The sequence below is a fragment of the Metopolophium dirhodum genome, chromosome 7 (genome assembly GCF_019925205.1).
Source record: "Metopolophium dirhodum isolate CAU chromosome 7, ASM1992520v1, whole genome shotgun sequence".
NCBI lineage: Eukaryota > Metazoa > Arthropoda > Insecta > Hemiptera > Aphididae > Metopolophium > Metopolophium dirhodum.
In genome coordinates this window covers 7646056-7671832 of record NC_083566.1, presented here as the reverse complement: position 1 = coordinate 7671832, position 25777 = coordinate 7646056, and the positions used below count along the sequence as shown (strand labels likewise).

The window sequence follows — 25777 nt, the reverse complement described above, 5'->3', positions numbered from 1 at the left end:
TTAATCTGTCTAAGATCACCAGTGAGAGTGTCAAATTTTAATTTATGCTCTGTTTCATAGTGACGTTTAACATTATACTCTTTTACAGTTAAAATGGTTTTTTTTGCAAATTAAACATAATAGTTTACCTTTATTTTCCATAAAAAAATATAAATCCGTTAAATACGATGTTCATCACTAATTTTACGTTTTTTTGACATTGAATTGATAGGTTATTATAAAACAGTTGAAATTTAAACTTCACGTTGGAATGTTTCGAAACGAACTGCACTAAGCCACTAAGACCATAACCAATACGTATTTGTCATAATCGACGATATATACATTACATAAGATTAGATTACGTTTTCGATCATAGCTTATCTCGCATTGATTAAATATTATTTATATATTTATAACAATTTAAGCTACAAAATTAAAATTTTAAACACCATGAATTATATTTGGAGGGCCTCAGCAAAAAGTTCAGAGGGCCGCATGCGGCCCGCGGGCCGCCGGTGCCTGCATTAAACTATTAAAGAAACACTCGTTTCATTTGGCCTTCATGTATGCTAACCGTGTTACATATCCCATAAAAAATAGTGCTTTAGTTCCTTTTCCTTGTAATCTTGTTCAAAGTATATGTACCGTTGTCGTTGCATCAATGTAATATATCAAACATAAAATCACAATATGAATATGTCAAGAGTTATTTTTATTGAATAGAGATTTTTGAAATACTTTCATAGTTTCATTAAAAATTAAAGTTATACATTCTTATAAAAAAAATTTCTCGTCAATTTAAAAAAAAAAGCATTTAGCTACTAGTATTGTCTATTAGTTTCAAAAATAAAGTTTATACCTTAACTTAATCCTAGGAGTTTTTGTATTTAAATAATACCTATTGTATTTTAAAATGTAAAAACAATTACAAATCCACATGAAAAAACTAATAGACTAGAGTATGATTTTAGAGGCAGACGAGTTGCGAATCCAGAAGTTATGCAAGGGAGGGGGGGGGGGGGGTCGAATTTTCAAAAAAAATTTTTTATATTTTTACCGATTTTATTATAAATATTAAAACCAAATTATTTTTGAGTAGCGGCCCACCAGGAAAGTTTCTGGTATCCCACCGGCCCAGTCTGCCCCAGTAATGATTGTCTAAAGTTTGTGTTAAAAAGTCACTAGGGGTATTTAAAAATAAACACAATTCCACTGTGGCTTCAAATGGTTAATAGATTAAATAAATATTGGACTTGGGTATAATAAGTGAGATAGCAACATGTTAATAAAAATTATTTAATTATTAAACTTTATATTATAGTATGACATCTAAATTTAAAGGTACTTAGTTACATGAATATGGTATAATTCCATTTATAAAATTGTTTTATCGTGTTCTTCGGCTTTTAAATGATTTATGGCATTTATAGTCCATGCATCTTTTACCCCTTCTGTATATTCTCTAATAAACCTATAGTTCAACACAAATATATTACTCTTTAATTCTTTTTGTATATCAACAATTTCTTCGGATCTTTTTTTTATCTCTTCTAAATTGTGAATAGCGTGATAGCACATTGTAATTTCAACAAATCGCCGGTCTTTAACTAGAAAATTAAAATTTGTCAATAAAATAATATAATCTTATTAGAATAGCATAAATAAATCAGTCCATTTGCAATAGGCATACTCACGTTTTGTGTCATTAATAATATCCAACTGTACTGGTAAAAATAAATACATGTCATCGTTATCAAATGCCATGTCTTTTATTTCATTGTCACTGAGATCTGAAACGATCAATTTCACCTGTTCCAGCACATCGTTGGTGACTAGCCCTTGTAGTGTGGTAAAGTCTCGTTTGGAAATGCAATTGGACACTACCTCAACAGCCTGCAAAAGCAAACAAATAACATCATGACTGCTTCTATGCTTAGTTTTATAAATCAAAAATTTTAATAACCTGGTAGCGTTAAAACGCTTAGATGTTTTTTTTGTTAGGTCTATATTTTATTATTGTACTATTTTGTGATCACCACAAAAATTTGGTACTTTAAGCACAATTCAATAAATACAAAACTTATTTCTAGGAATAGTTCAGATGTGGTCTCGAACGTGTATCTCATTCGTCACATGAGCATAAATTATCATTCTTATTTTTTAAAGACTTGAATTGTTAGATAAAAAATAGAAAATATAAGATCTATGATTTATTTTTAAATTAATAAAATAATATATATAGCGAAACCTCTAAATACCGGACACTCTCAGTCAATGAAATTTGTCTGCTATTCAGAGGGTTCAGTTTGTAGTAAGTTACCAAAAAAACGTATACCATTTGGAGGTGAATTGTTAGGTTAGGTTATTTGGAGGTTTCACTATATTAACTACCTAGAATTATTTGCCACATTAAACAGCAATGATCTTGTTTGTTCAACCAGACAATCGAGACCACTTTTAACAGGTTCTTTCAGCTTTAAAATATTAATTAATTATAATATATTGAAGCAGCTGCCTGCTAATAAAAAATTTTAACATAGATTTGTTTTCTAATAACTCTTATGATTCTTTTAATTTTTACCTACATAATTTAATTAATTAAGTTAGTTTATTAATTTATATACTTTTAATTTATGTAATCGTCAATTGGAATTTATTATTTGTGAACTTGGTATACCTAGGTACCTTAATTAGCTCTCTGCTATGTTTTGTGGTTATAAATTAATTAAGTTTATGTAATAATTCATTGAACCTATTTTTTAAATACTAGCCATACACTATAATTGTAATTGGGCATTACCTGTTTAAAATGTAATACTTAAATTAAAAATAAATAAATGCAATTTAAAAATCTATAATAGTGGAACATGCCTTTCTAGAATTTTTGGCAAACTCTCCGAGACTGAAGTCTTTGTCCAGTTGTGGTTTGATTATTAGATACGAATATAGCAGAGCTTTGAATGACTTAAAAACGTTGGGCCAAACGATTGGTGGGAATTCCGGAACTTCGGGGAACGGCCTATAGTTCTTGTTGCAATAATACCGGTGGACGTCGATCGACGTCAGGCAGGCGATTCTGTTGGGTCCAGGACGCAGAAACGACTGTTGTTGTGGTTGAACTCCAATGCGAGTCGTGTTGTGGCTGAAGAATTTGGCAACGATAAAACTATTGCTCAGCGCACTGATCGCGTCAACGTTCTGCGATCTACTTAGGTCATGCAAGAGTGAACCGGACAAGAACTTTTTACATAAAATTGTCGAATACATCGTTATACTCATTGTACGTTAATTGTGTGTGTGAAACATAAAATGTCGACGATTTTTAAACGAAATAAAACATTTGGAATTACTACATTTCACTCTGATTTCTGATACACTGATATTTGATAACGTTCAACGCATATCACAAACTAAAAATGAATAAATAACAAGTACTAACTTAAATCGTCGTGGTTGTATCACAGAATTTAGAAGATCGTGTAATATTATTATTCATTATCAAACATGCGATAAGGTTTTATTAATTTATTCACAGATTTCTATTTTCTATAATATAGAAGAAGTCTGTGCCCTGTGGTTTTATTATTATTTATTAATTTATTAATATAGACATATTGTTCTGTGGTTAAACATGTCTATGATTATTAATTAATAATTATTATTCTGGTTTGATTTTGGATGTGTTAACTTGTGTGAGTACTTTCTACTCGGCACTTGCTACTTACGGTTTTCGACTTTGGTCGTGAATACTAAACGTCATTGTTAACAATTAAATAATTCTTTACGTTTTCCAAACCATATTTTCTAGTCTGTTGTCTGTGGTGTCTGGTTGCAGTCGAAAGTTGTCACACCGTTCTCACGTATCAGTAATTACCTGCGTTAGGTATTTCCTTGGAAATAATAATTTTACTTCAGCATGACTTCAATAGAAGTGAAGGAAGTGGTCGAGCATCCCATAAAATTAAGAGGTACATAAACATTTATGGCCAAGCACTTTCAAGCGATTGTATGAACATTAGTTTTAAATTTGATCTTTAGTAATGCGCCTCGGTAAGCCAGTCATGTTTAACTCGAAGATAGTCACGTGTGATTCAAAAGATTTACCAGGAGCTGCATTGAATGCACATTTAAAAAAAGATGTAACTACATTGGCCGATGCTGAAACATTGGCGGCCGGGTCGTTTCTCATGGTTCCTAATGTTCTAGAGTAAGTTTTGAAAAGTTTGATAATTAATCAATTAATAAACGTATTAATGTTTTCTAGAAATTTGTATCTGGGCGAAACATTTCTATGTTATATTTACTTGAAAAATGAAAGTTCTCAAACGGTCTATGATATTATTTTGAAAGCAGAAATTGATACTGCGACATCACATATACCGATTTTGGGACCAAAAGCTTTTCCCAAATTGGATCCATATGCTTCTATTGATGTTATTGTTAAGCACGAAGTCAAAGAACACGGTAGTGTCAAGTATGAACTGTGCTAAGATTAATTTAAAATGTCATTTGTATTTTAAAATATAAGTTTTTTTAGTAAATTGATTTGTCAAGTGGAATATGATAGGAAACATTCGTTTGAAACAATTTTCAGCTATAGAGTTCCAAAACCTTTAGATCTAAAAACAAAATTTTACAATACTGTAGTAAGCATCTTAGTTGACATATTTTAATAAATAATAAATGTATACAATTTAAAGTTAATACTTAAATTATATTATTATACTTATTTTAGACTGATGAAGTTTACCTAGAAGTTCAAGTCCAAAATATTATGTCTACTCCAATCTCATTAGAAAAATTTATCTTAGAATCATCAATTGGATATGATGGTAGTTTTGATATTATTTTTAATACTTTTGATAAAAATGTTTAACAGTGCATTTTATTTTTTTTATCACAGTTAATTCAATGAATCATTTACTTGAAAGTTCAGAGGATAAATCTGTTTTCGGAGATATGGACATACTGGATGTGAAAGAAACAAGACAGTATATGTATAGATTAAGCTTAGATAAAACTGCTGAAAAAAATCCCACAAGAACAAATAATCTTGGCAAGTTGGACATTTTATGGCGGTCTAATATGGGTACTAAAGGTCAAATACAATCCAGTCCGTTAGTGAGACAGGTAATTACTAATTATTGGTAAATTATAATTGGATTTATTTATGGATAATTAAATTGAATATAGTTTGTAAGAAAATACTATTAAATTAAAATATACACGTTCACTGATTGCAGTAAATTACTAGTTAAATATTTAATTAGTCTTCATATGTTGGTAGATTCCAGAATTAGACGACATAACATTCTCTATAACGTATTTGCCTGATATGGTTTTTTGTGAAGAACAATTTGACTTCACGTGCTCAATAAAAAACAACAGGTAATTTTAAACTAATATAATTTCAAAAAAATTAAGTATTATATTTTTAACAGATTTAAATATAATTGAGAAGTAATTTGAACTAAAAAATTGGTGTAATGTACAAAAATTGTCTTTCATTAACAAAATATACCTTTTAGTGAATTAACAAACATTTGACATTTTAAATAGCTATTTATTCAGCAACATTGTATATCAATATGGATACCAGTTAATATTATAATAAAGTTTTATGTTATTGCACCGGAATATTTTATGTAACAAGCAGTAGTGTCCCCAGGTCTATTACGGTTACGATATATAGTAATAACAACCTAATATACAAATTCTGATTTACTTTGTTTATTCCCCCTCCCCCATTGAAAAATCCTGGGTACACCACTGGTAACAAGTGTCAATTCTTTCTTTGTAACTTATAGTTATAATAAAATATTTACTCAAATTAACAGATTTAATAGAATATGAACAATTTATGAAATACAATATTGTCGGATTAATATTAAAAAAGAGAAATAAATTCAATCAATGATGATTTACATATATTTTTTTCAGAAACCGTGACATGCAGCTTGTTGTTGAAGTCAGTGACGAAGAAGATAGTAATCTTGCTTGGACTATGATTTCTGGCATACAGTTAAGACTTTTACCTCCATACGCAACAATCAAAACAGTATTCTCGATGGTAGCGCTAAATCATGGCTTACAAGTATGATTTTACAAATAAATAAAATTAAAAAAAAATATTCATTCATAATTTTTTTTTATTATTTTAGGTTATATCGGGTATTAAACTAAAGGAATTAATTCTGAACCGTACATACTCATACAATAACTTTGGCCATGTGTTTGTCACTCAAAATGTTAGTTAATACTTCAATGCTATTTATTGCTAATTTCTGTGATATTTTTTAATTATAAAACAATTAACTAATATAGACCTTTATCTTATAATAGTAAATAAATATTTATTATTTTTTTGTAAATTTATTTATTAGTAACTAATAATTGTTTTTTCCTATTATTTTATTGTATAATTTATTCACTTAAGCAGTAAGTATTCCAAAATATTAAACGTATTTTAAAATAATCAAATAAACATTTGTAGTACATTATTTTATTTATAAATATAATATATTACACTTAACATTGTTTTGATCAGGTCTATTTTAAAATGAATAATAAAAATAAAACAAAATTTTATTTTGATTTTTAAAATTGATTAATTAACATATTATATTCTATTAAAAATAAATTATTTAACGTGATCAATGCACAAAAAATTATTAATTAAAAAATTGTAAGTAATAATCAGTACCAAATACCATAATAATAATACTAAATGGTTATTTGATAAATATTGAGCATTTTCATTTCCTAAATATAAGCATGCAATTATTAGTCGCTCTTTTTGTGTTCAAAATAATAAAAATATTACCGTACCCATAGTAAATATGTTATTAAAAAATATGCATCTTTGGAACCAATTTGTAAGGAACACTGAAATACCAGTTCAGCAGAAAGAGATTCTCAAAATAAGTAAATATCACAGATTATAATATAGATTTTGTTTGCTTCGGTTTATGGCAGAATATGGCATGCACCGAAGATATCAGGTGGCTAATCAATATAATCATGGTCAACACGAGTATACCGATGTACTGGAGAATTGTTGCAATGCAAATGATTGTCCGTCAAGCCATCACGTCTAAGCGATATTTAACACGCCATAACTTCACTGTTCCATCACTGTAAATATCAAATAATGACTTGTTATAACTATGTCCAATATACCAAATAACGAACACACAAAACATGCAAAGCATCATGCAATATAATGGATGAAAGATTTTTAAAAAAATTAATAAAATTACAATATATTATATAGTAAATACATATACATTAATTTAAATCTATTATTACATTTAATGGGTCGATTTATTGATACAATTATTTCTTTGGAATTATCATTTTACCGGGGATGGGTTATCGACTCAGGTTAGAGCATGACACAATTAACAGATATGTTAGCAGTGTCTTACAAACAATGAAAATGCGAACTTAAAACATTTAAATTTATGGGTGGACTTGGACCACTTTTAATATAAAAATGGATTATAATTTTTATTTTATTCTGGATTAACAACTAAATTACAAAACAATTTCAATACTTATATACAAAATATATATGCAAGTATTTTCATTATATTATATATATTTTTGTAAATATAGCCATTTATCTAGAATAAACGAAAAATTAACATACACTAGTAAATAGTAATCAAGCCAAGTACTATTAATGTATTAATGCCATTAGTACACATTTATTGACGATTAACATGAGTAGATAACTGCACTAATTATTTGTAGCCAAATAAAAATAGCATACATAATACAATATTTTAATATTAAAAAGAATCCAAAATAAGAATTATTATATTTTAAAGCCTAAAAATGATTGTAAATTGACAGTTTTGATTTATTAATTTAACTACTGCAAATATTAAGTTATTAGACAAAATATTTACTAAATTTTTGGAAGAAATAACTACAAAGAAAAAAAATAAATATTAAGTACGTAAAAGACGTGTGAACACATAGGTGGTTAGGTGTAGGTAGGTAAAAATTACCTCAAATATCAACAATGCTTATCAGTGGTGTGACGAGCCTAAAATTTATATACATTTTTTTTAAAGAATATTTACACATTTTAACCACATATATTTTTGATCTTCCACCACCAAAGTTAGATAAATTAAAATAAAATATGAATATTTGATAACAAAGAAAATAATAATAAATAAACAAACATTTATAATCAACCCTAAATTGGGTTAACAAAATAAAATTTTACAGCTAAAAATATGTTTAACAATAAATAAATATTCAATAATAACAATAACAAAAATAATAAATAAAATAATTATGCGTTCATGCAAAATAAAAATAATTTTCAGAAAGTGCAAAAACTAACTACTCAAGTACATTTTAACCTAATAATAATTAAAACAAATAAATAAATTGTTGAGCAAATAAAACAAATAAATAAATAATAAAAAAAATAAATAAATAACTATTAAATAATATTATAACCGAGTATATAGATGAACCCATACATAATGTTTTCAAGAGTTAAAATATTCACATGTCCAGGCTGAACATACGTCCTGTTGACATTGTCATGGTCGATGGAAACGAGATATTTTGAGCCACTCGCCACATCTTCACTTCTCCACGGCTGAAATCATCGCATACACACACCACATGCAAAACTGTCCCTCCACCATACCACCGCTACATATGTATACACTAATATAATGATAATTAACACATACTGAGCTGCAGTAAAGACATGCGTAGAATTTGTCGCAATAGCATTAATTGGAGAATCGTGTGCTTTCATCTCTCCGAGAAGTGAGCAAGTCGACTCTGACCACATTTTCAAAGATCCACTACGACACACACTCAATAGTATTGGATGATCAGGAACAATAGCCAATCCGCAGATCCAATCTTTGTGAGCATTATTTATAGACTGAAAGATAAAGGTTATTTATTAATTTACTAATAAATAATAATAATAACAATGGTGGAAAAATTACTAACAGTAACTAATTCTTGTTTCTCCAGGTCCCATTTTTTAATAGCATAATCTCTTGAACCAGAAAATAGTATTTCATTATGTATTGCAAGTGTTTGTATTCCGTCATAATGAGGGGGTTCTAGATTAACTGTAGGATTATAGGTTCCAACAGCTTCCTCATCGACTTCAAACATCTTAATGTAATGGTCTTTAGATCCAGTAACTATAATATCTTTGTTGTCAAACCGACCTACAGCTAAACACATAACAGCAGCTGTATGACCACTACTCAATTTTCCTCGAACTGTAAACCTTAAAACCAAAAACGTTTATTAGATTCAACTTCACAAACAATTTGTACAAATAAAATTACTTTCTCATATCCCAAATTTTCACTTTGTCACCAGATGCCATGTACAAGGTTCGTCCATAATTATTTAGTGCAATATCATTCAACATAATTTCTCCAACTGGAATTTGTGATGACATTACTGATCCATTGTTTACAATACCAGATGAGCTATAACATTAAATTTACAATTAATCAAAAATTATAAAAATCAAAAAACATAGTTGGAGGTATAATAATTTTTAATTCAATTTATATACCTATTTAGCCCAGTCAAATTAGATGAAAAATAAACTCCAGTTAAGTAAAAGAAACTACATTTTTGTATACACCTTTATTAGACCTTTACAACGACCTTTTCAAAAATATCCCGTCTTCTATTTGTTTCACGATAAAATGTTTTATTCAAAAAATGGTAGAGGAGAAAATATGATTTTTTACTAAAAACAAATGACCTTTTCACAAATAACTACTTTCTATTGATTGGACAGTAAAAAATTGCAGAGGCAAAACATTGTGTATTTTATAAATAATTTTAAAATACCGTGTGTCCGCAAAAATAGGGTACACTGTATAATTAAATTACCATATTACTCAGTACCCTATAAAAATTTTTGAATCCTGTTTGCGGGACATGAAACTAGACTATTGGATCATCGATCTCTCACAAGACAAAATTCTAGAATACTGAATAATGTAGGTAACTGAGATAAAGAGTGTACCTAGTTTTTGTGGACACGTGGTATATAAACCAGGGTTCAGGAATTGTAGCCCTTAAAAACATTAAAATATATATCCCAAAAAAATTTAAAAACAAGCACTAAAAAAAAAATGAAATAAATATAATATATTTGACATATAATAATAATAGTTTAAATTTCAGGAACCACAGGTAAAATATAATAATTTATAGCACATGAACATAACAAAAAAGAATATATTAGATACAAATAACTACCTATGCCTTTTAATAAACTAACTCAAAACTACATGTCTTCGATCGTTGATAAGTAACCACATTGTTGTGCAATATATTTTTGACCTACTCAATATAATTAACTATTATCCATGAATTCATGATCATGATTTGTGAATAATAGTGGTAGTTGTTAGAAATTGAGAAATACGTGTCAAATTTAACAAACAATTTTAAAATATGCAATTATCTCTAAATAATGCAAAATAAAACTTTGTATTTAAATTCTCTGTACTTATAAACATATTTGTATACCACTCTACTACTTTTTACTACATCAATAATGGATGTGCAAATGCTATTGACCCGAACCCTATATAAAATGTTATATTAACTAGAACATCCACAAACTATAATATTAAAAACCTTCACAAGCAACAGTTGATCTGTGAACATACTTTGCTAATTTTTAGTTTATTATTTAGTGTTAACTAATATTACATTAGTACCTGAGTGTCTTAATGCATTTAGATAACCGCATGTCCCAAACTCTTACATATGAAGAAGTTACACTATATACGAGTTGTGCATATTCATCATATTTTATTGCAACAACACTATTTGGATGGCCGGCTAGTGTTTGAATTTCTTTACCACTGTTAAGATCCCAAATTTTTACAGTCTTATCTAATAAAAATAAAATAAATTTAAGCTGTATAATAATCATTTGCATAAATAATTTAAAATATTAACCTTTTGAGGCACTAAACAGCATGTCATCAGTAGCATAAACCGCAAGAACTGCTCTAGAATGACCTTCTGTGATATGTGTACATAGCAAAGGAGTTTTCAATGAAGTCTAAAATTAAAATAAAGACAATTCCAAGATGTATACACGGTTTTACTAAAATCATTACTTACTTTTCCTTGGTATGGTTGTATTACACCTTTAGATCGCTGTTGTTCAATAGGTTGGGTGGTACTGGATGTAAGGCGAGAAAAAACATTTTCATCGCGACTGATTGCTCGACGATAGGCAGGTGGAGAATTTGGAGGGCTTTTGTTTAGTCGATCCCTGTTAGATTGAAAAATAAGCACCAACACCAATGAGTTAGTACAGTTAATTTATTTATGGGATTTATGAAGCATAATATATAATTTTAGTTAATTTAACTCTAAACTTAAATAGAAAAAATTTTTGGTAGAATAATAGATTAGGATTTTAAAAAGTTAATAGTTAGTAGGAGCACTCACATTGAACCAGGTTTGCCTAGTAAATTTGTGTTGGGAGAAATAATAAAAGTTCCCCGCCTAATAGGACGAGGTGAAACAGATTCTTGTCTTTCAATTTGTTTTCGGCCCATCACTGGTGATGGTTTAAATTTGTCAGGTCTGAAATACATTTTAAATTTAAAATTTCTAGGTTAGATATTAAAATATTAGATATGCAATATACCTTAGGAAAGAAGAAGCACTTGGCACACGCACGAGAGGTACTCGTTGTTGGTCCACAGTTTTAGAGGCATAAAGAAGTTCTTGTGCTTGAGCAGGTCTGCGTCTATGTTTACTTGCCCCAATATCATTTTTGGAGTGTGTACTACTTCTGAAATAATAATTAAACGAAACTACTTCAATTTTTTGTTTACAAAATGTTATACTTCATAGTACATTTATCCCTACAAGACAAACACAATACGTTTAAACATTAATGATGAAACAATTATAATCAGTGAGTATTAATTATTGAAATTAACATTAAAACATTAAATACTAGTAAGTAAGATAATATTTATTTATGTATAATGTTGTTAAAATTAACCAACTTTATTACTTGAAAAAAAAAAAGTAGACATGGCTCAGAAGTAATTATTGGAATCTATACATTTTTTATATTAGCCCAACCTGAGTAGTAATGGTTAGTTATTTACTTACGCCATATCTGAAGGGGAGGTAGAACGTGATGAAGATGAAGAACTTACTACAGATCTCATATCTCTATCACTACTGGTAGTCATACTTGTAGGCATTTCATTAATACGTTCTCGACTGGACAACATGTGTTCAATTAACTGTCTTTGTATTTCGTTTTCTTTTTCAAGCTGAGAATAATACAAATTATTTATAGTTAAAATAACTGGAAATATAAAAGAGGAATAGTGAAAGATAAATATTTACAATATGTATTAATTAAATCTATGAACAGTATTACATTAAGACAACAATGTTTGTACCAAATACCAATCATGTATTTTTATTAAAATGTCTCGATATTATATTTATATCTATTTATTGATAATATATCCGCCCCGACAGGCTCAGTACAGTAACTATACCTAATTGATAATGATAAATTAAATTAAATTAACAATATTTTAACAAATTAAAGAGTGTAATATGTTACAAATTAAATTAAATTATATTATGTAGAATATATTATGTTTGGATAGTTAGATTATATACCATCTACATACAAAAAATGTGCAATTGTTAGCCGCATGAAGTTTAATATTATGCATTATCACTATGAATATTTATGGCATATTCCCAATGTCTGTGAATTACACACTTCATCTTGGCATAGTGAGGTATTAACTATTAATCAATATATTAGAAAATAATTGATCATTGGATAATAATATTAGGTATTTATAACGTGCTTAAAATGATTGTGCATAAATGCATAATCAATCTTGAGCAGCTAATAATATTATATTTTTTTATGTGATGGTACTATAATGTAACTGAAAATAAAATATTATTATCCGTTAACTATTATTATAATTTTACCCAGGTCTCGAGTTGATCACATTAAGCAGCTTACACTGTATTAAGAATTAAAAATAAATATTAACAAATGTAGTTCTTTTTTCTTCTCCAACTACATCCAATATTTGTAATCGTTTTATTTATAAATATTAAACAATAGTTTAAAACAATATTGTTAGCTAATTGCCATTGCAACAAACTTAATCCAACATTCATTTTTTTATCTCGTTAAATAATAATACTTTAAATAAACTAAAATAATAAATATATTATATAATTAATACCTGTTGCATTTTAGTTTCTAACTCTTTCAAATTTATATCTCTCTGGGCTGCCAGACAAGAATTATGCAAAGACATTTGAAAAAGTTTGTCCAATACATATATAGCATCTGGCAGATTATTTACATGACCGTGTAACTCTAAACTTTCAGTAACAGTCTGAAATATACAATAATATAAAAGCAACACAATATTTATATAATTATATTGATTAAAAATAATCATGAAAAAATAAAATAAAAACCTTAGAATCTTCAATTTGCAATATATTTTCTTGTAGTTCTTTTATACTTTCATCTACATAATCTAAATTAGCTCTGATTGCTTCAATTTCGTCTTCAAAATCACGATGTAAATTACTATCACGAGGTTGTTGCACTTGAGCTTCAGCTAATTTTTTTAGTTTGAAATCTAAATCTGAATGTAGTTTTTTTCGCTCCTGCAGTAATCTAAAATTAAAATGTTTTTTTAATATAAAATTAAAATAATAAATAAATGTAATAAATGTAATTTACCTTTCCATATTTTTCTCTAAAGAATATAAGGTCTGTTTGTTAAGTGTTAAAGCAGAAATATTCTTTTCTAAATTGAACCATGTTTGTTTGGAATTTTTCCGATTAGCTTGAGAGCCTAATGTACCTTTCCGATTATTATTTATAACTCTTGCTGCACGACGAAGTGCAGTAACTTCTTCTTGTTTTCTTTTTAATACCGCATCACGAACACGAGACTTTGATTCAAGATTTCTCATTCTAATTTCTGCTCTTCTAGACTCTTTTCTCAGTTGAGCTATTTCTTTAGCTTTTTTCATTTCTGCCTCATGATGTCTAGTTGTTTCTTCTTTTATTTTATTCATTAATTTTACTTTGGTACGTTTCATATCATTTACTTCATATTTAAGTGTTCGTACTTGATTTTCATACTGAGATTGATCTCTTAGAAGTTTTGCGTGTTCTTTTTTAGCGGATTGTAATGATTTTAATTCTTTCTGCATAGTACCAAGTCTACGTTCATAATCATCCTTTACTTTTTTTACTTTTTCAGACGGATTATTATTATTATTACCTATATATTAAAATAAATATTCAACATGAAAAAAAATTAATAATACTAGAAGTTTAAATTCAAATTAATGAAATAGATTAGAGAAAATTGTTTAATTACCAAGAGAAGAAAGTACTGTATCCCTCTCATCTTGAGTTAATTTAATTTTTGTTTGCAACTGTTGAAGTTTGTCTTCATAATGTTGTCGTAAGTTGGCTAATCTACGCTGGGATAACTCTAACTCTTCAATAAGCTTTTGCTTTAAATTAATTTCAGATGTCAAGTTTGCTAGTTCTTGACTATATTGGCTGTCTACACTTGCTCTCTCGTTTTCATCATCAGATGAGTTATCTTCACTATCTAAATAATAAATAATGTTAAAAACTAATAATAACATTTAATCTTTAAATATGTAACATAATGAAACTATCAATTGTATTTATTACTAAGATTTGTCTGTGTATTAAATATAATAATAATACCGTCAGAGACTGAAGGTTCACTTTCTGTTTCTTGAGACTTCACAGATATTAATCGTTGTAGCGTCTGTTTTTCATTTTCCAACTCCTGTTTAGCTTTTGCAATTAATTCTTTTGAACTGTATTCCTCACTAGGAAAACTCGCATGATGAGTTTTTATAGCTGAAGAAGTATTTTTTCGTAATTGACCACACATATGTTCAGATTCTAATAATTTTGCTCGTAACTCTTCAATTTCTTTTAAATAACCTTGTATAACGTCAGTCATGTTAGATTCGATACCAGCATCAGTGTTTAACCATGCTCCAGTAGCTTTTTCAGCTAATAATTGTGTATTTTTAGTGATTAGAACATCTATAGTTTCTTGCATGGCTTTTATACGAGTTCTCATATTAGTTAGTTCAGTCTGTAACATTGTATTCTCAAGATATGTATCATTAACACATTCTTCACCATTTTCATTTACAGTTCTTTTACCCTAAATAATTTCACATAAAATTAACTAAGGTAGTAATGAAATTTATAGTTGAGACTACAATTGGGTAATAATAAATTACCTGCTTATATTCCATAATTTCAAGTTGTAATTGTTGTATTTCTAGTCGTAAAAGTTGAATTGTTCTTGATGATTTGTCTTGGTTAATTACGACCTTGTTTTGAATATTACGTGCTCGATTGGCATATTTTAAGGTGTTAAGTGTTTCCATAAAATCTCTGTCACTTGGAGAGACACATGCAATCATAACAGTACGACTGTTACCTGTGGATAATAATAGTGTTATTGTTATTATTTTTTTTTAAATACAAAAGTTAGATTTGTTACCTCCCAAAGAGTCTTGAAGTAATCTTGTTAGTTTTGAGTCTCTATAAGGCACATGTAGAGCTTTTCTAGACCTATCTCCTAATGCTGATATAACATTTCCTAACGCTAATAAACCACAATTAATTGATATCCCTTCTTTGGCTCTATCTCCAGTAGCACCAGTCCGTTTCAACCTCTCAGAACCAGCCAAGTCAACAAAATGAAATTTAGCAGTAAGAGTTTCAAATTCACCAGGATTTTGATTACCAGCAGGGTTTGTACCACAATCTTCTAAAGTAGATTCAGTCCCTTCGTCCTGAAAATAATTTATGTTTAAACATTTTAAATAAAATCTTAGACGCCTGTTTACCTATATATTATACAATATAAATATACCTCGTGTTTAACAAATCGTTTTTGTTGAATGTTAATAGTGAAGACTGCGTGACTTCTTGATGATTGTGAATTCATTGCGGTTGCTGCAGTTGTACGAGATAAAGCGCCTTGACGTAAATTAGACAATGCCTCAGAAGCTGAATTTATAGGTTTCCATGATACACCAGTTACATAAATATTATGTTGCATATCTTCATGAATACGAATACCACTTTTATTCTAAACAAAATATAAAACTATTAAAATAGTTATTATAATTGATTGATTACAATTAATATACTTTGGCTATAGAATAATCATTGGCGGTATCAAATAAATCAATTATTTCTTCATTATATAGTTCTAAAAACTGTGCAGTAACAGCAAAATGAGGTGAAGGATCTCCAACATCCAATGATTGTTGTTTTATTGATTGTATTCCATCAAATAGTTGATGTATAGCTCGTGGAATTATGCCTATGGCGGTCGGGTCCGTGTCATCAATATTTTCCAAGTCAAAGCCTGTGCCCATAGTATATGTTTTACCAGATCCAGTCTAAATTATATAACAATTTGTTTAAAAAAATTAAAATATGTCAACTTATGAAAGTTAATTAATTGTTTACCTGGCCATACGCAAGGACTGTTGCATTATATCCTTGTAGAGCACCAGCAACAAGGCTAGATGCACAGTTTTCATATAAAGTTTGTTGGTTCTCATGTGTATCGAACACAAAATCATAGGTAAATGATTTATCAGAACCTAAAGTCACTTGTGGTTCGCCAGGGGTTACATTTGTACAAATACGACAGCCATCAATCACTTCACGTGCAATTTGAGGACGTATTCTACAAAATATTATCTAATCAGTACACAGGATACAAAAGATGTGTCATAAAGGGAAAGTTCAAACAAAGCGAGTGTCATAAAAACTATACAATGTATACCTATTGTACAATATATTCAATGTAAACTAATTAAATGAAGACAATTGTTATTTGCTCTAGTTTTAACAAAATAATGACCTCTGTTGATGTAAAAACAAAATATAAACAAAACAGAAATTAACCATCTAGCTTTTACCATATATGGGAAAACCACTTGTTCCCCCACATAAAAAATTCATTTTTTTGCCACTCCTTGTCATTCATAGAGATGGGCTTGAGATCAGTTTGTCGGCTTTTGTCATAAATTATGAAGGCCATGTGGCCCATTATGGATTTATTATACACCATATTATAAATATTATAGAAATTACAGACAGTGATCAGAGCCCGAAGGCCAATGTATAGTTAACAACACCTGCAATATTTTAGATATCACATTACCTTTACCCAATAAAACGATTGCACATAGGTACATCAGGGCTAATGTATATAACCTAAGAATTATTGAAAATAAAATGTTTTCAAAATTGGTTTCTCACCTGACGGCTACTTTCACAGACAAATCGTCCTCTGAAAACGACATGATAACCGAATAAAAATTTAAAAAAACCCACGCACTGGAACGTTAATGGCGATGAAAATAATAATAGTTAGGTATGACAACAATATACGAGGCCCGTTCGGCTGGCCATCGGGATATAAACTACGATAATCTTAAATGCACAATGTACGGCCGAAGTTGGACAGCAACAATTGATTCCGGTCCATTATTGAAACGCATGGAGTTCATTTTTGAGCAATAATATAAATTAGTCACACTATAGTGACTGGTGACGGCAGCGCGTCGTGGTGATAAAAGTAACAAAATAAATAAATAGTCTGTTTACCGGACGGCAGGACAGGTGCCTGCAACAATACTACAATAGGATAGCAAATGATACTACGATAGTAATATTAAAATATATATAAATATATAATAATAAAATAAATAACGTTCCGCGGACGATCACAACGAACGGTGCGCGCCTATCAGACGACTGCCGTCTGCCCGTAGCCCGTTGCTCGTTGTCGGTCACGGCACGCTGATAACGGAAAAAATTATAACAAACCTAACCGTACCCCAAGTAGTGGATCGACATTCGACGGGGTCGGCACTTCGGCAATACTGGTCGGTGGTCACAGCCCACAGGTCTGGTGGGAGGTTGCTGTGGGATCTCTCTTCATATTTTAGTACTTATTGAGCGGAGCGATAAATCATAAAATATGTACCAATTGGTTTTATAATGATGGTTTTTTTTTTATTTTATTGTAACTGTTGACACTCTACAGTAGAAAAAATGATGCCTCAATCTTAAACTTCAACATACCTACCTTTTCTAATAAGAAACCAGAAAGGTGAATCTAGTTGGTAGTTGGTACTTTGCAAAATATTTTCCAGTACTTTTCTTAATTATTGGAAAAAACGAAAAAAAAAAATCGGGAGAGTTTGTGTTGCCGTGCGTACAGTGGGTTACAAGTGGGTCACTGTAATTGATGGTGTTAAATTTGAATTCAATGATATAAATATCATTGACCATTGTATACCTATAAAAACGATTCTGAGCGGAGACGGCTTGTCAGTCAAGGATATTTTATATTATAGTTATATGATTATTATTAACGCGGAAGACTGTAAGTTGAATTAATATTATTTGTATAATTGTATATACCTTAGAAGTTTCAAGTACCCACGACCGGGCACAACTAATATTATTAAATTATAACACAAAACTAAAATCGTTCTTCTTCGTTTAAATATCTAATTTCGTCCAAACTTGAACTTCAAATACCTATAACAAAAAACTGTGTTTATATTTTTTTTAGATTTTATAGTTACAGTATGAACTATACTTACGTGGACCATGTTTTTAATCATTAGCTATTAAAATTAAACATTTCATAAATATTTAACTTCAAAATAATTTGTTAATTTTCAATAACATTCATTTTTTCGAAAAATGAACTTTAAAAACGTATTAAAAAAATTTGCCTATGTATTTTTAAACTGATATTTTAACAATGTGTGAGGATGAGCCTTGTATTAAAAGTCGAAACTTTTTGACCAAACGAATAATATTTTATTGATATTTAAAGAAAAAAACTAAAAAATTTAAAAATTTGATAATGCCCATTAACAGCCCAAAACGAGTCAAAATATTTTGACATTATTTTATCATGTATAGAAAATGATAAATTAAACATATGGACATAAACATAATATGGTGTAAATTTCAAGTATCTACAGATATTCATTTTTGAATTACAACCAAATAAGAAAATCCCTCCATGAGAAATCGAGTAAATGCAAAATTGTATTCACCTTTGGGTTACCTACATGCTTTAGATGTATGTGATAAAGAGTTTTAACCAAATATTCATGCACTCCATATAAGTAACAAGTTAGGAGATTTTAAAAATGTATATTATGTACGTATTTATGGGTGTATTAATATATACCTATTTCATATATAGTTAGTATATTATATATTATTAATAGCAAATTTTTCAGTATTATTAATTTTAATATTTTAATATTTATTTTCAATTATATTTGTTATGCCAAACAGAGTTTTTGGCATTTAAAATTTTAAATCTCTTGCTAGTATTATATTTGCGTTTATGATGAGTAAGCAGGTGGAGATCCATTCGTAGTAAGATTTTTCCAGACTTAACTCACAGACCAAAGTTCGGACGGTATGAGATTATTTTATGACAAATTGACAAGTATTATTATAGTAGGTACTATTATCATATGCGCAATTCGGGTTAAATTTATGGTGGTGCATGATTTATGTCGAGTAAAGTGACCAGTGGGGGGGGCTTTGCCCAATGCCCACCATTCATACAACTCAATTGGGGGAATGGTAAACTCCTACAAATGTAAGTAATCTCCTACATAGACATAGTGTTAACTCCTATAAAAGATAGTGTTAGCTCCTACAAAACATAGTGTTATTTCCTACAAACGATTGTAATATAATAGTAACTTTTAATAAAAAGTCAAATTAATTTTTAAAAAGGTGGGACAAGTGGATACCGATTGTACCGCTGTTGTTTCCTCCTAGTATACTTATGTAAATTATAAAATGTAATAATTTCCTTCAGTTTAAATCGTTTAATTAATTAATAACCAATTACCATACATTATTATATATTAAAAAACCAAATGTCTTAGGTATATATAGGTAAAAATCAAAATAATGTTAAAGATGAAATCAGTAGAAAAAAATATGTCTTCGTATTTTTGACATTAAAAATAAAATATCTGTCTTGCAATACATTAATACATATTATACAAAATCAAATCAGCTATCTATATAAATAAAAACTTAAATAATAATCATACTAAAATAAATCATTCACTGAAGTGTTTGTATTTTATCTATAAAAATATATTTTTATATTTATTATTTTCAAGTTATCATTTTTAGCTTTATGAGCTTTTCAATTCCAAAATCATGTATTCAAATAAAATGTTGGAGAGTAGGATATTACCCTATTTTTTTTCAGGCAAAAATTTCCATATAAAAGAGTACAGTATCTTTGATTTTCAGGTAAAAAGGTTATTCGTGTAAGAGTTTACATTTGGCCCTTAACTGTAAACACCTTCGCATTAATTTTAATATAAACAATTACCTATGGTACTATGTCATAGGTAATTGTTTATATTACTTTTATAACAATTTTAAGCTTTTTTCTATATTATTATTAGAATCCTGGAAAAAAAGACCAAGGAAAAAAAGAACACGGAAAAAAAGAACAAGAAAAAAAGAATACGAAAATAAGAACAATTTACAATTTTTGAAAATTTTTAAAAATGTTAAGAAAGTACCAGTGGCGCAACTATATGGCTGAAATGCTGTAGCCCCCACTTGACATTACATGAAAAGTAACCCATGGTGGGAGGGGGGGCGATGCCACCATACCCCAATATATGTTCACTTAAAAATATAAAAAAATCATACAAACAAAATTAATTATTTATTTACTCAAATATTAAATTACCTCATTTTTTAATATTTATATTTTATATTATAATTTTCAAATATTAACAATAATATTTTTTGCTTAATACCTTTATATTATATATTATAATATATCCACGAAATAAAATATTATGTTTCCTAATAATATTTAATGATATGTAAAAAGTAATAATTATTATTAGAAGTAGATTTTAGAAGTTTTACTTTATATAGGTAAATACAATATTTAAAAGATTATAAAATAAAAATATCGAAAATTTTCAAAACGGACTTTTTGACCGATACATATTTATACGACCAGCATGTACACAGTACACACGCAGAAAAATTGCCTATATTGAATTCCTTAAAAATACAAATCTTCATCTCTATATTATATTAAATACAATATAACTTGTGGTATAATATAAAGTAAAATACCTTTTTATGATTGGATCACATATTGATTTTGTTTGTATGTTTTTTTTTATATTTTGAAGTGAACATATATGGGGGTGTGGGGGTTACCAGCCCCCCCAACATTTCAGCCATAGTTGCGCCACTGGTACTTTCTTAACATTTTTAAAAATTCCAAAAATTGTAAATTGTTCTTTTTTCCTTTGGTCTTTTTTACCGATTAACTTATTATTCTGATAGGTATATATGTATTATTATTATTATGAAAATGATAAGGTCTTAGAAATAAATGTATCCAAATACCTATGGCCATAGGCGCAACTAGGGTCAAAATTCTGGGGGGGCTAACAAAACTATTTATTAAAAATAACCTATAGGAGAATTATACCTAAATCAATAAGGGATATTTTTTTGGGGGGGGCTAAGCCCCTCCCCCCCTAGTTGCGCGTATGATTATTTTATTATAGTACTATAACTTACTACTATAATAGTGGTCGGATAGAGAATTTTCTCAACTAACCAAGTGTATTAGTTATGTACCTATGTAATGTGCCACCTTCCTGAACATCTTCTAATAAACTAAAAATCGTATGCAAGTATGTGGAAAAAACGATACTATAATATTATATTTAAATTTGAATAACTTTCTGGCGCTAAGTAAAATAAGTTTGACTATGAGATCTTTTTAAGTAAGTACAATGATCGAATGGATAATTTTCTTGACTTTCCGAATATGTGGGTTATGTAATGTTCAATCTTCCGGAACATCTCCGAAAAAAAAACCAATTTATGTATGTTTGAACCGCGTTTGGATACAACACAGTCTAAAAAATGGAAAGCCTGATAATCGTATGGACTTTTCGATGGGTTTTAAGGCACCAGTTCGTAGGATGCTGTACAATGTTGGTTGGCGCCTGATATATTTTCCAATGCAACTACACATACAAGGTTTCTTATCAGTAGCTGTACATAAACCTATTTAATGGCAAATACAGGCGCCCAATTTTTTATTCGAAGATAGTATAATATCTTAAATCGTGTTTCTAATTGTTATATTCTGTGTTTCTATCCACCTTGGTCCTGTCATAAAATCAAATTTAATTTTAAGAAAAGTTCTTTGAAATCTGTCGATGAAAAATAATATTCTTAAGTAATAAATTAAAAATTAAATAGTAGTACAACTTCTATAACAATACACAAATACAGATTCACAGTAAGTAATATTTAATGAATATCAGCTATTAAATACCTAGTTAGATATTACCTTCATACCTAGTGGCCAGTGTTGGGTAGTAACATAACGAAAGTAACGCGTTACTGTAACGGCGTTACTTTGCTTGTAACGCGTTACGTAATTTCATTAGAATCATTTCCAAGTAACGAAAATGTAATAGAAATTACTTTTAATAAGTAATTTCTATAGAATAACGCGTTACAGTTTCGAATTATTAAGTACCTACCTGCCTATTGCGAATTGAAAAAAAATCTATGTCTATAATGCGGGTATTATTATGTTTACCAATTGAATATGTATCTATATTTAATTTTAACTCGCCACAATTCAGTTTTCAATGGTTTTGATATTTGACATGTCGAATTGCACCGTAAATCATGAGAACAGTTAATTAATTTATTATTTAAATTGATTCCTCTAAATAGGTACCTTCGCTGAACGTTTCCTATGAATATCTATATAGCGTGAACTATTAAGTTTTATATGCCTCTAAATTATACAGCTTTTATAAAGAACTAGCTGAATAAACCCGGAAAAAAATGTTGATTAATTAACTCCTTTCAGGTGTAATTTGCTGTGGCCGCTTTGCATATCAAAGCAAAATCATATTATATTTTAATTTTTAACCATCTCGCGTGGAGTTGCCTGTGAGTTTCGCTTATGGTTATATGAACAGTATATTATGAGGTAAGCAATCTACCTGCGTTAGATTACAGACACAGTGAAGTTGGTGATAAAGCAAATGAATCAGTTAGGGCATCAGTCTATCAATTTTTTCCATGTTTGCCCCTTTCAACCTTCATAAGGTTGAATTTTGAAAAATCATTTCTTAGTGGGTGTCAAAACTACTGTCCAGATTTAATGCTCATAGCTTCAGCGGTTCCGGCTAGGCGAAGATGAATCACTCAGGACAAGTCATATTATATATAGAGATTTAGTGTTGTACAAAAACTGTTAAATTTGAAAAAAAAATTTATTTATTACTATATTTAGAATTTACATTAGGATATATAACATTATTTTTCTAAAAATTAATAATATCAAATTATATACATTGTACTGTTATAAATCACTATAGCCATATTTTGGCATTTATAAATGGTTTATTTTTATAATTTTATAAGTTCTTATTGTGTTCTATTTGTATTATGATTTTATTTTCATATATCTATAGTTTATGTTATGAGCTTGTGACATAAATACATGATATACTTACCTATACCTATAGTGATTAATTACCATTGATAAGTATGTACAATTAATTAGTACTATTTTTTAATATTCATAACTCATAAGTAATTACTATTGTTATGTAATTATGTATTAACTGTACATCTTTTTCAAATCATACCTTTTTACTATAAGTAATGTATTTCTATAAAAAGTTACATTATTGCCTGCAGAATGATAATTGCCAAGATATTTGAAAAAAAAATATTTATTTTTTTTTTTGTAACGAGAAAGTAATGAGTTACTTTTGTATTTGAAAAGTAAAGTAATTTCATTACAATTTTATTTGAGTAACGAATAAAGTAACTTAATTACATTTATCTCTAAGTAACGAGTAAAGTAACTTACCCAACATTGCTAGTGGCTTACAGTTAGTAGAACTTACAGTTTATAATGAGTTATTAATAAACTCAGTTAAGATAAGTTAATATGCACCAATAACAAAAAGTTAAGTTAATTTAGATTAACTAAGTTAAGTTAAAAGTTAATACACACTTTTTGTTAACTTTTTATTAAGTTAAAAATAAGTTAATTTGTTTATACAACGCTAGCGTACTTCATTTTTTTCCAACCCAAAACTAAATTATACGATATTGTGTTAATTTTTCATACAGTATTTCCATATAAGTTAGATTTGAATGATATAAATTTTTAACTTTAAACAATTTATGATTTATATTTTTTGACATGAAAACAAAATAAACTGAAATAGTGAAATATTATAAAATTAAAAACAAAATAAATAACTTAACTTACTTCTTAAAATGAAAAATTAACTCGTTAAAGCCCAGCCTTGTTAATATGTATTTAAATGTTTACGTCTTACAAACATTCTATAGACTATATGTTTCTCTAGGGTTTAATAATTAAAGTTTTTATTACTTATTTTTGAATTTATCTAATGAATATAACTTTTGTTTTATATTTAAAAATTAACAGAAATTAGTTTTGTAATTTATCAACACTCATTTCTCATTACTCATTACTCAAGTCACAAGTCATAACAATAGGCAACTAATTACAACAATTTAAAAATGTCAAGTTCCTTGCTTATAATTGAATATTTTTTTGTTTTAGAAAGACAAATCATGGAAGTTGAAACATTGTCCTCTAAGTTAAAAGGTACACGTCCACCTGTTCAGATAATTCAACATAAATCAAGAAAACGAATAAGCAAAATTCAAAAAACCAATTATCTGAAGTCTGTTACTTTAAATTCAAAAACTGATGAAAAAGTTAATTTAAGGAAATTACAAAATGAAATATTTAAATTTACCACTCACTTTGATGCAAGAAATACCAAAGCAAAGGAACAACTTGCTATTAAATTGGGCGCAAAACCCAGAAAAAAAGAAAATTCAAATTATAAGCAATTAAAAGAAAAATTAAAACAAGATGCCGAAGCGAAAAAAAATCAAGAAGAACTTTTTAAATTGCCTAAAACAATGGTGAGGACTTCAAAAAATAATAATAAAAGATCAAATGTAAAAAAAAATAAACAATCTAATGATATTATGAAAAATTATGGAACAATAAAAAATAAAAAATAAAATGTTTATGTATTAAACGTTTGCATATTATTAAATAAACATTGTACAGTAAATATTTGTTTTTATTTAAAATTTTGAAACTGAAAACATTATTTCCTCATCATCATTAATGTGTGTAGCTATAATATTAACTATTTTTAAGTTCCAAATTATGTATGTAATCTGTATGATTGAGTTAAACATATAGATGAGGAGATTTTAAAGACATACCTATTGCGATAAAGATATTTTTAAACCATTAGTAATTAGTATAAAAAAGATGAGAAAAATTCCATCTTTTACTTTTTATTGGTACATATAAAAATAAAAATTATTTAATAAATCAATTATAATAAATATTATATTCTTAATGAATGAAAAATGGTGAATTTTTCTGATGGATCGGTCTTCACTATGCTAATATTTTATAACATACACAGGCACCATAAAATCATACTAATAATTTGTTTAATATAATATTTTTAGAGATACATAATACAATTATATCTTTAT

General features: G+C 28.2%; 3 protein-coding genes and 1 long non-coding RNA gene across 7 annotated transcripts; 2 read left to right on the top strand and 2 right to left on the bottom strand.

The window, feature by feature from the left end:
• Positions 1-1262: 1262 nt before the first annotated feature.
• On the bottom strand, positions 1263-3391 carry LOC132949761 (uncharacterized). The gene is made up of 3 exons (XM_061020822.1): positions 2854-3391; positions 1677-1875; positions 1263-1589 (listed from the first exon to the last, which is right to left on the bottom strand). The coding sequence occupies exons 1-3, from the start codon at positions 3259-3261 to the stop codon at positions 1357-1359; spliced, it is 840 nt and encodes a 279-aa protein (XP_060876805.1). The 5' UTR covers positions 3262-3391; the 3' UTR covers positions 1263-1356.
• A 95-nt stretch (positions 3392-3486) lies between these two features.
• Positions 3487-6283, top strand: LOC132949760 (trafficking protein particle complex subunit 13). Of its 2 annotated transcripts, XM_061020819.1 has the most exons (10): positions 3487-3674; positions 3791-3950; positions 4021-4189; positions 4247-4456; positions 4520-4628; positions 4718-4814; positions 4886-5112; positions 5270-5370; positions 5923-6076; positions 6144-6283. In XM_061020819.1, exons 2-10 carry the CDS (start codon positions 3899-3901, stop codon positions 6237-6239), a joined length of 1215 nt encoding a protein of 404 aa, XP_060876802.1. In that variant the 5' UTR covers positions 3487-3674; positions 3791-3898; the 3' UTR covers positions 6240-6283. The 2 variants fall into 2 exon arrangements, with proteins under 2 accessions (XP_060876802.1, XP_060876803.1); XM_061020820.1 differs by lacking the exon at positions 3487-3674 and having other exon boundaries at positions 3709-3950.
• On the bottom strand, positions 5372-17889 carry LOC132949758 (kinesin-like protein KIF21A). 3 transcript variants are annotated; one of them, XM_061020817.1, is made up of 22 exons: positions 17390-17889; positions 16589-16811; positions 16264-16518; positions 15984-16202; positions 15609-15903; positions 15343-15545; positions 14789-15263; positions 14427-14666; positions 13778-14327; positions 13507-13711; positions 13266-13421; positions 12148-12314; positions 11672-11818; positions 11470-11607; positions 11137-11290; positions 10969-11074; positions 10725-10902; positions 9324-9470; positions 8974-9262; positions 8703-8902; positions 8461-8605; positions 5372-7116 (listed from the first exon to the last, which is right to left on the bottom strand). In XM_061020817.1, the coding sequence occupies exons 1-21, from the start codon at positions 17431-17433 to the stop codon at positions 8509-8511; spliced, it is 4488 nt and encodes a 1495-aa protein (XP_060876800.1). In that variant the 5' UTR covers positions 17434-17889; the 3' UTR covers positions 5372-7116; positions 8461-8508. The 3 variants fall into 3 exon arrangements, with proteins under 3 accessions (XP_060876800.1, XP_060876799.1, XP_060876801.1); XM_061020816.1 differs by having other exon boundaries at positions 8484-8605; XM_061020818.1 differs by lacking the exon at positions 8461-8605 and having other exon boundaries at positions 17390-17888.
• Positions 17890-22252: 4363 nt separating this feature from the next.
• Positions 22253-24948, top strand: LOC132948800 (uncharacterized). The gene is made up of 3 exons (XR_009665045.1): positions 22253-22484; positions 23070-23192; positions 24813-24948. It is a non-coding gene; the product is annotated as an uncharacterized LOC132948800 (long non-coding RNA).
• The last annotated feature ends 829 nt before the right edge of the window (positions 24949-25777 follow it).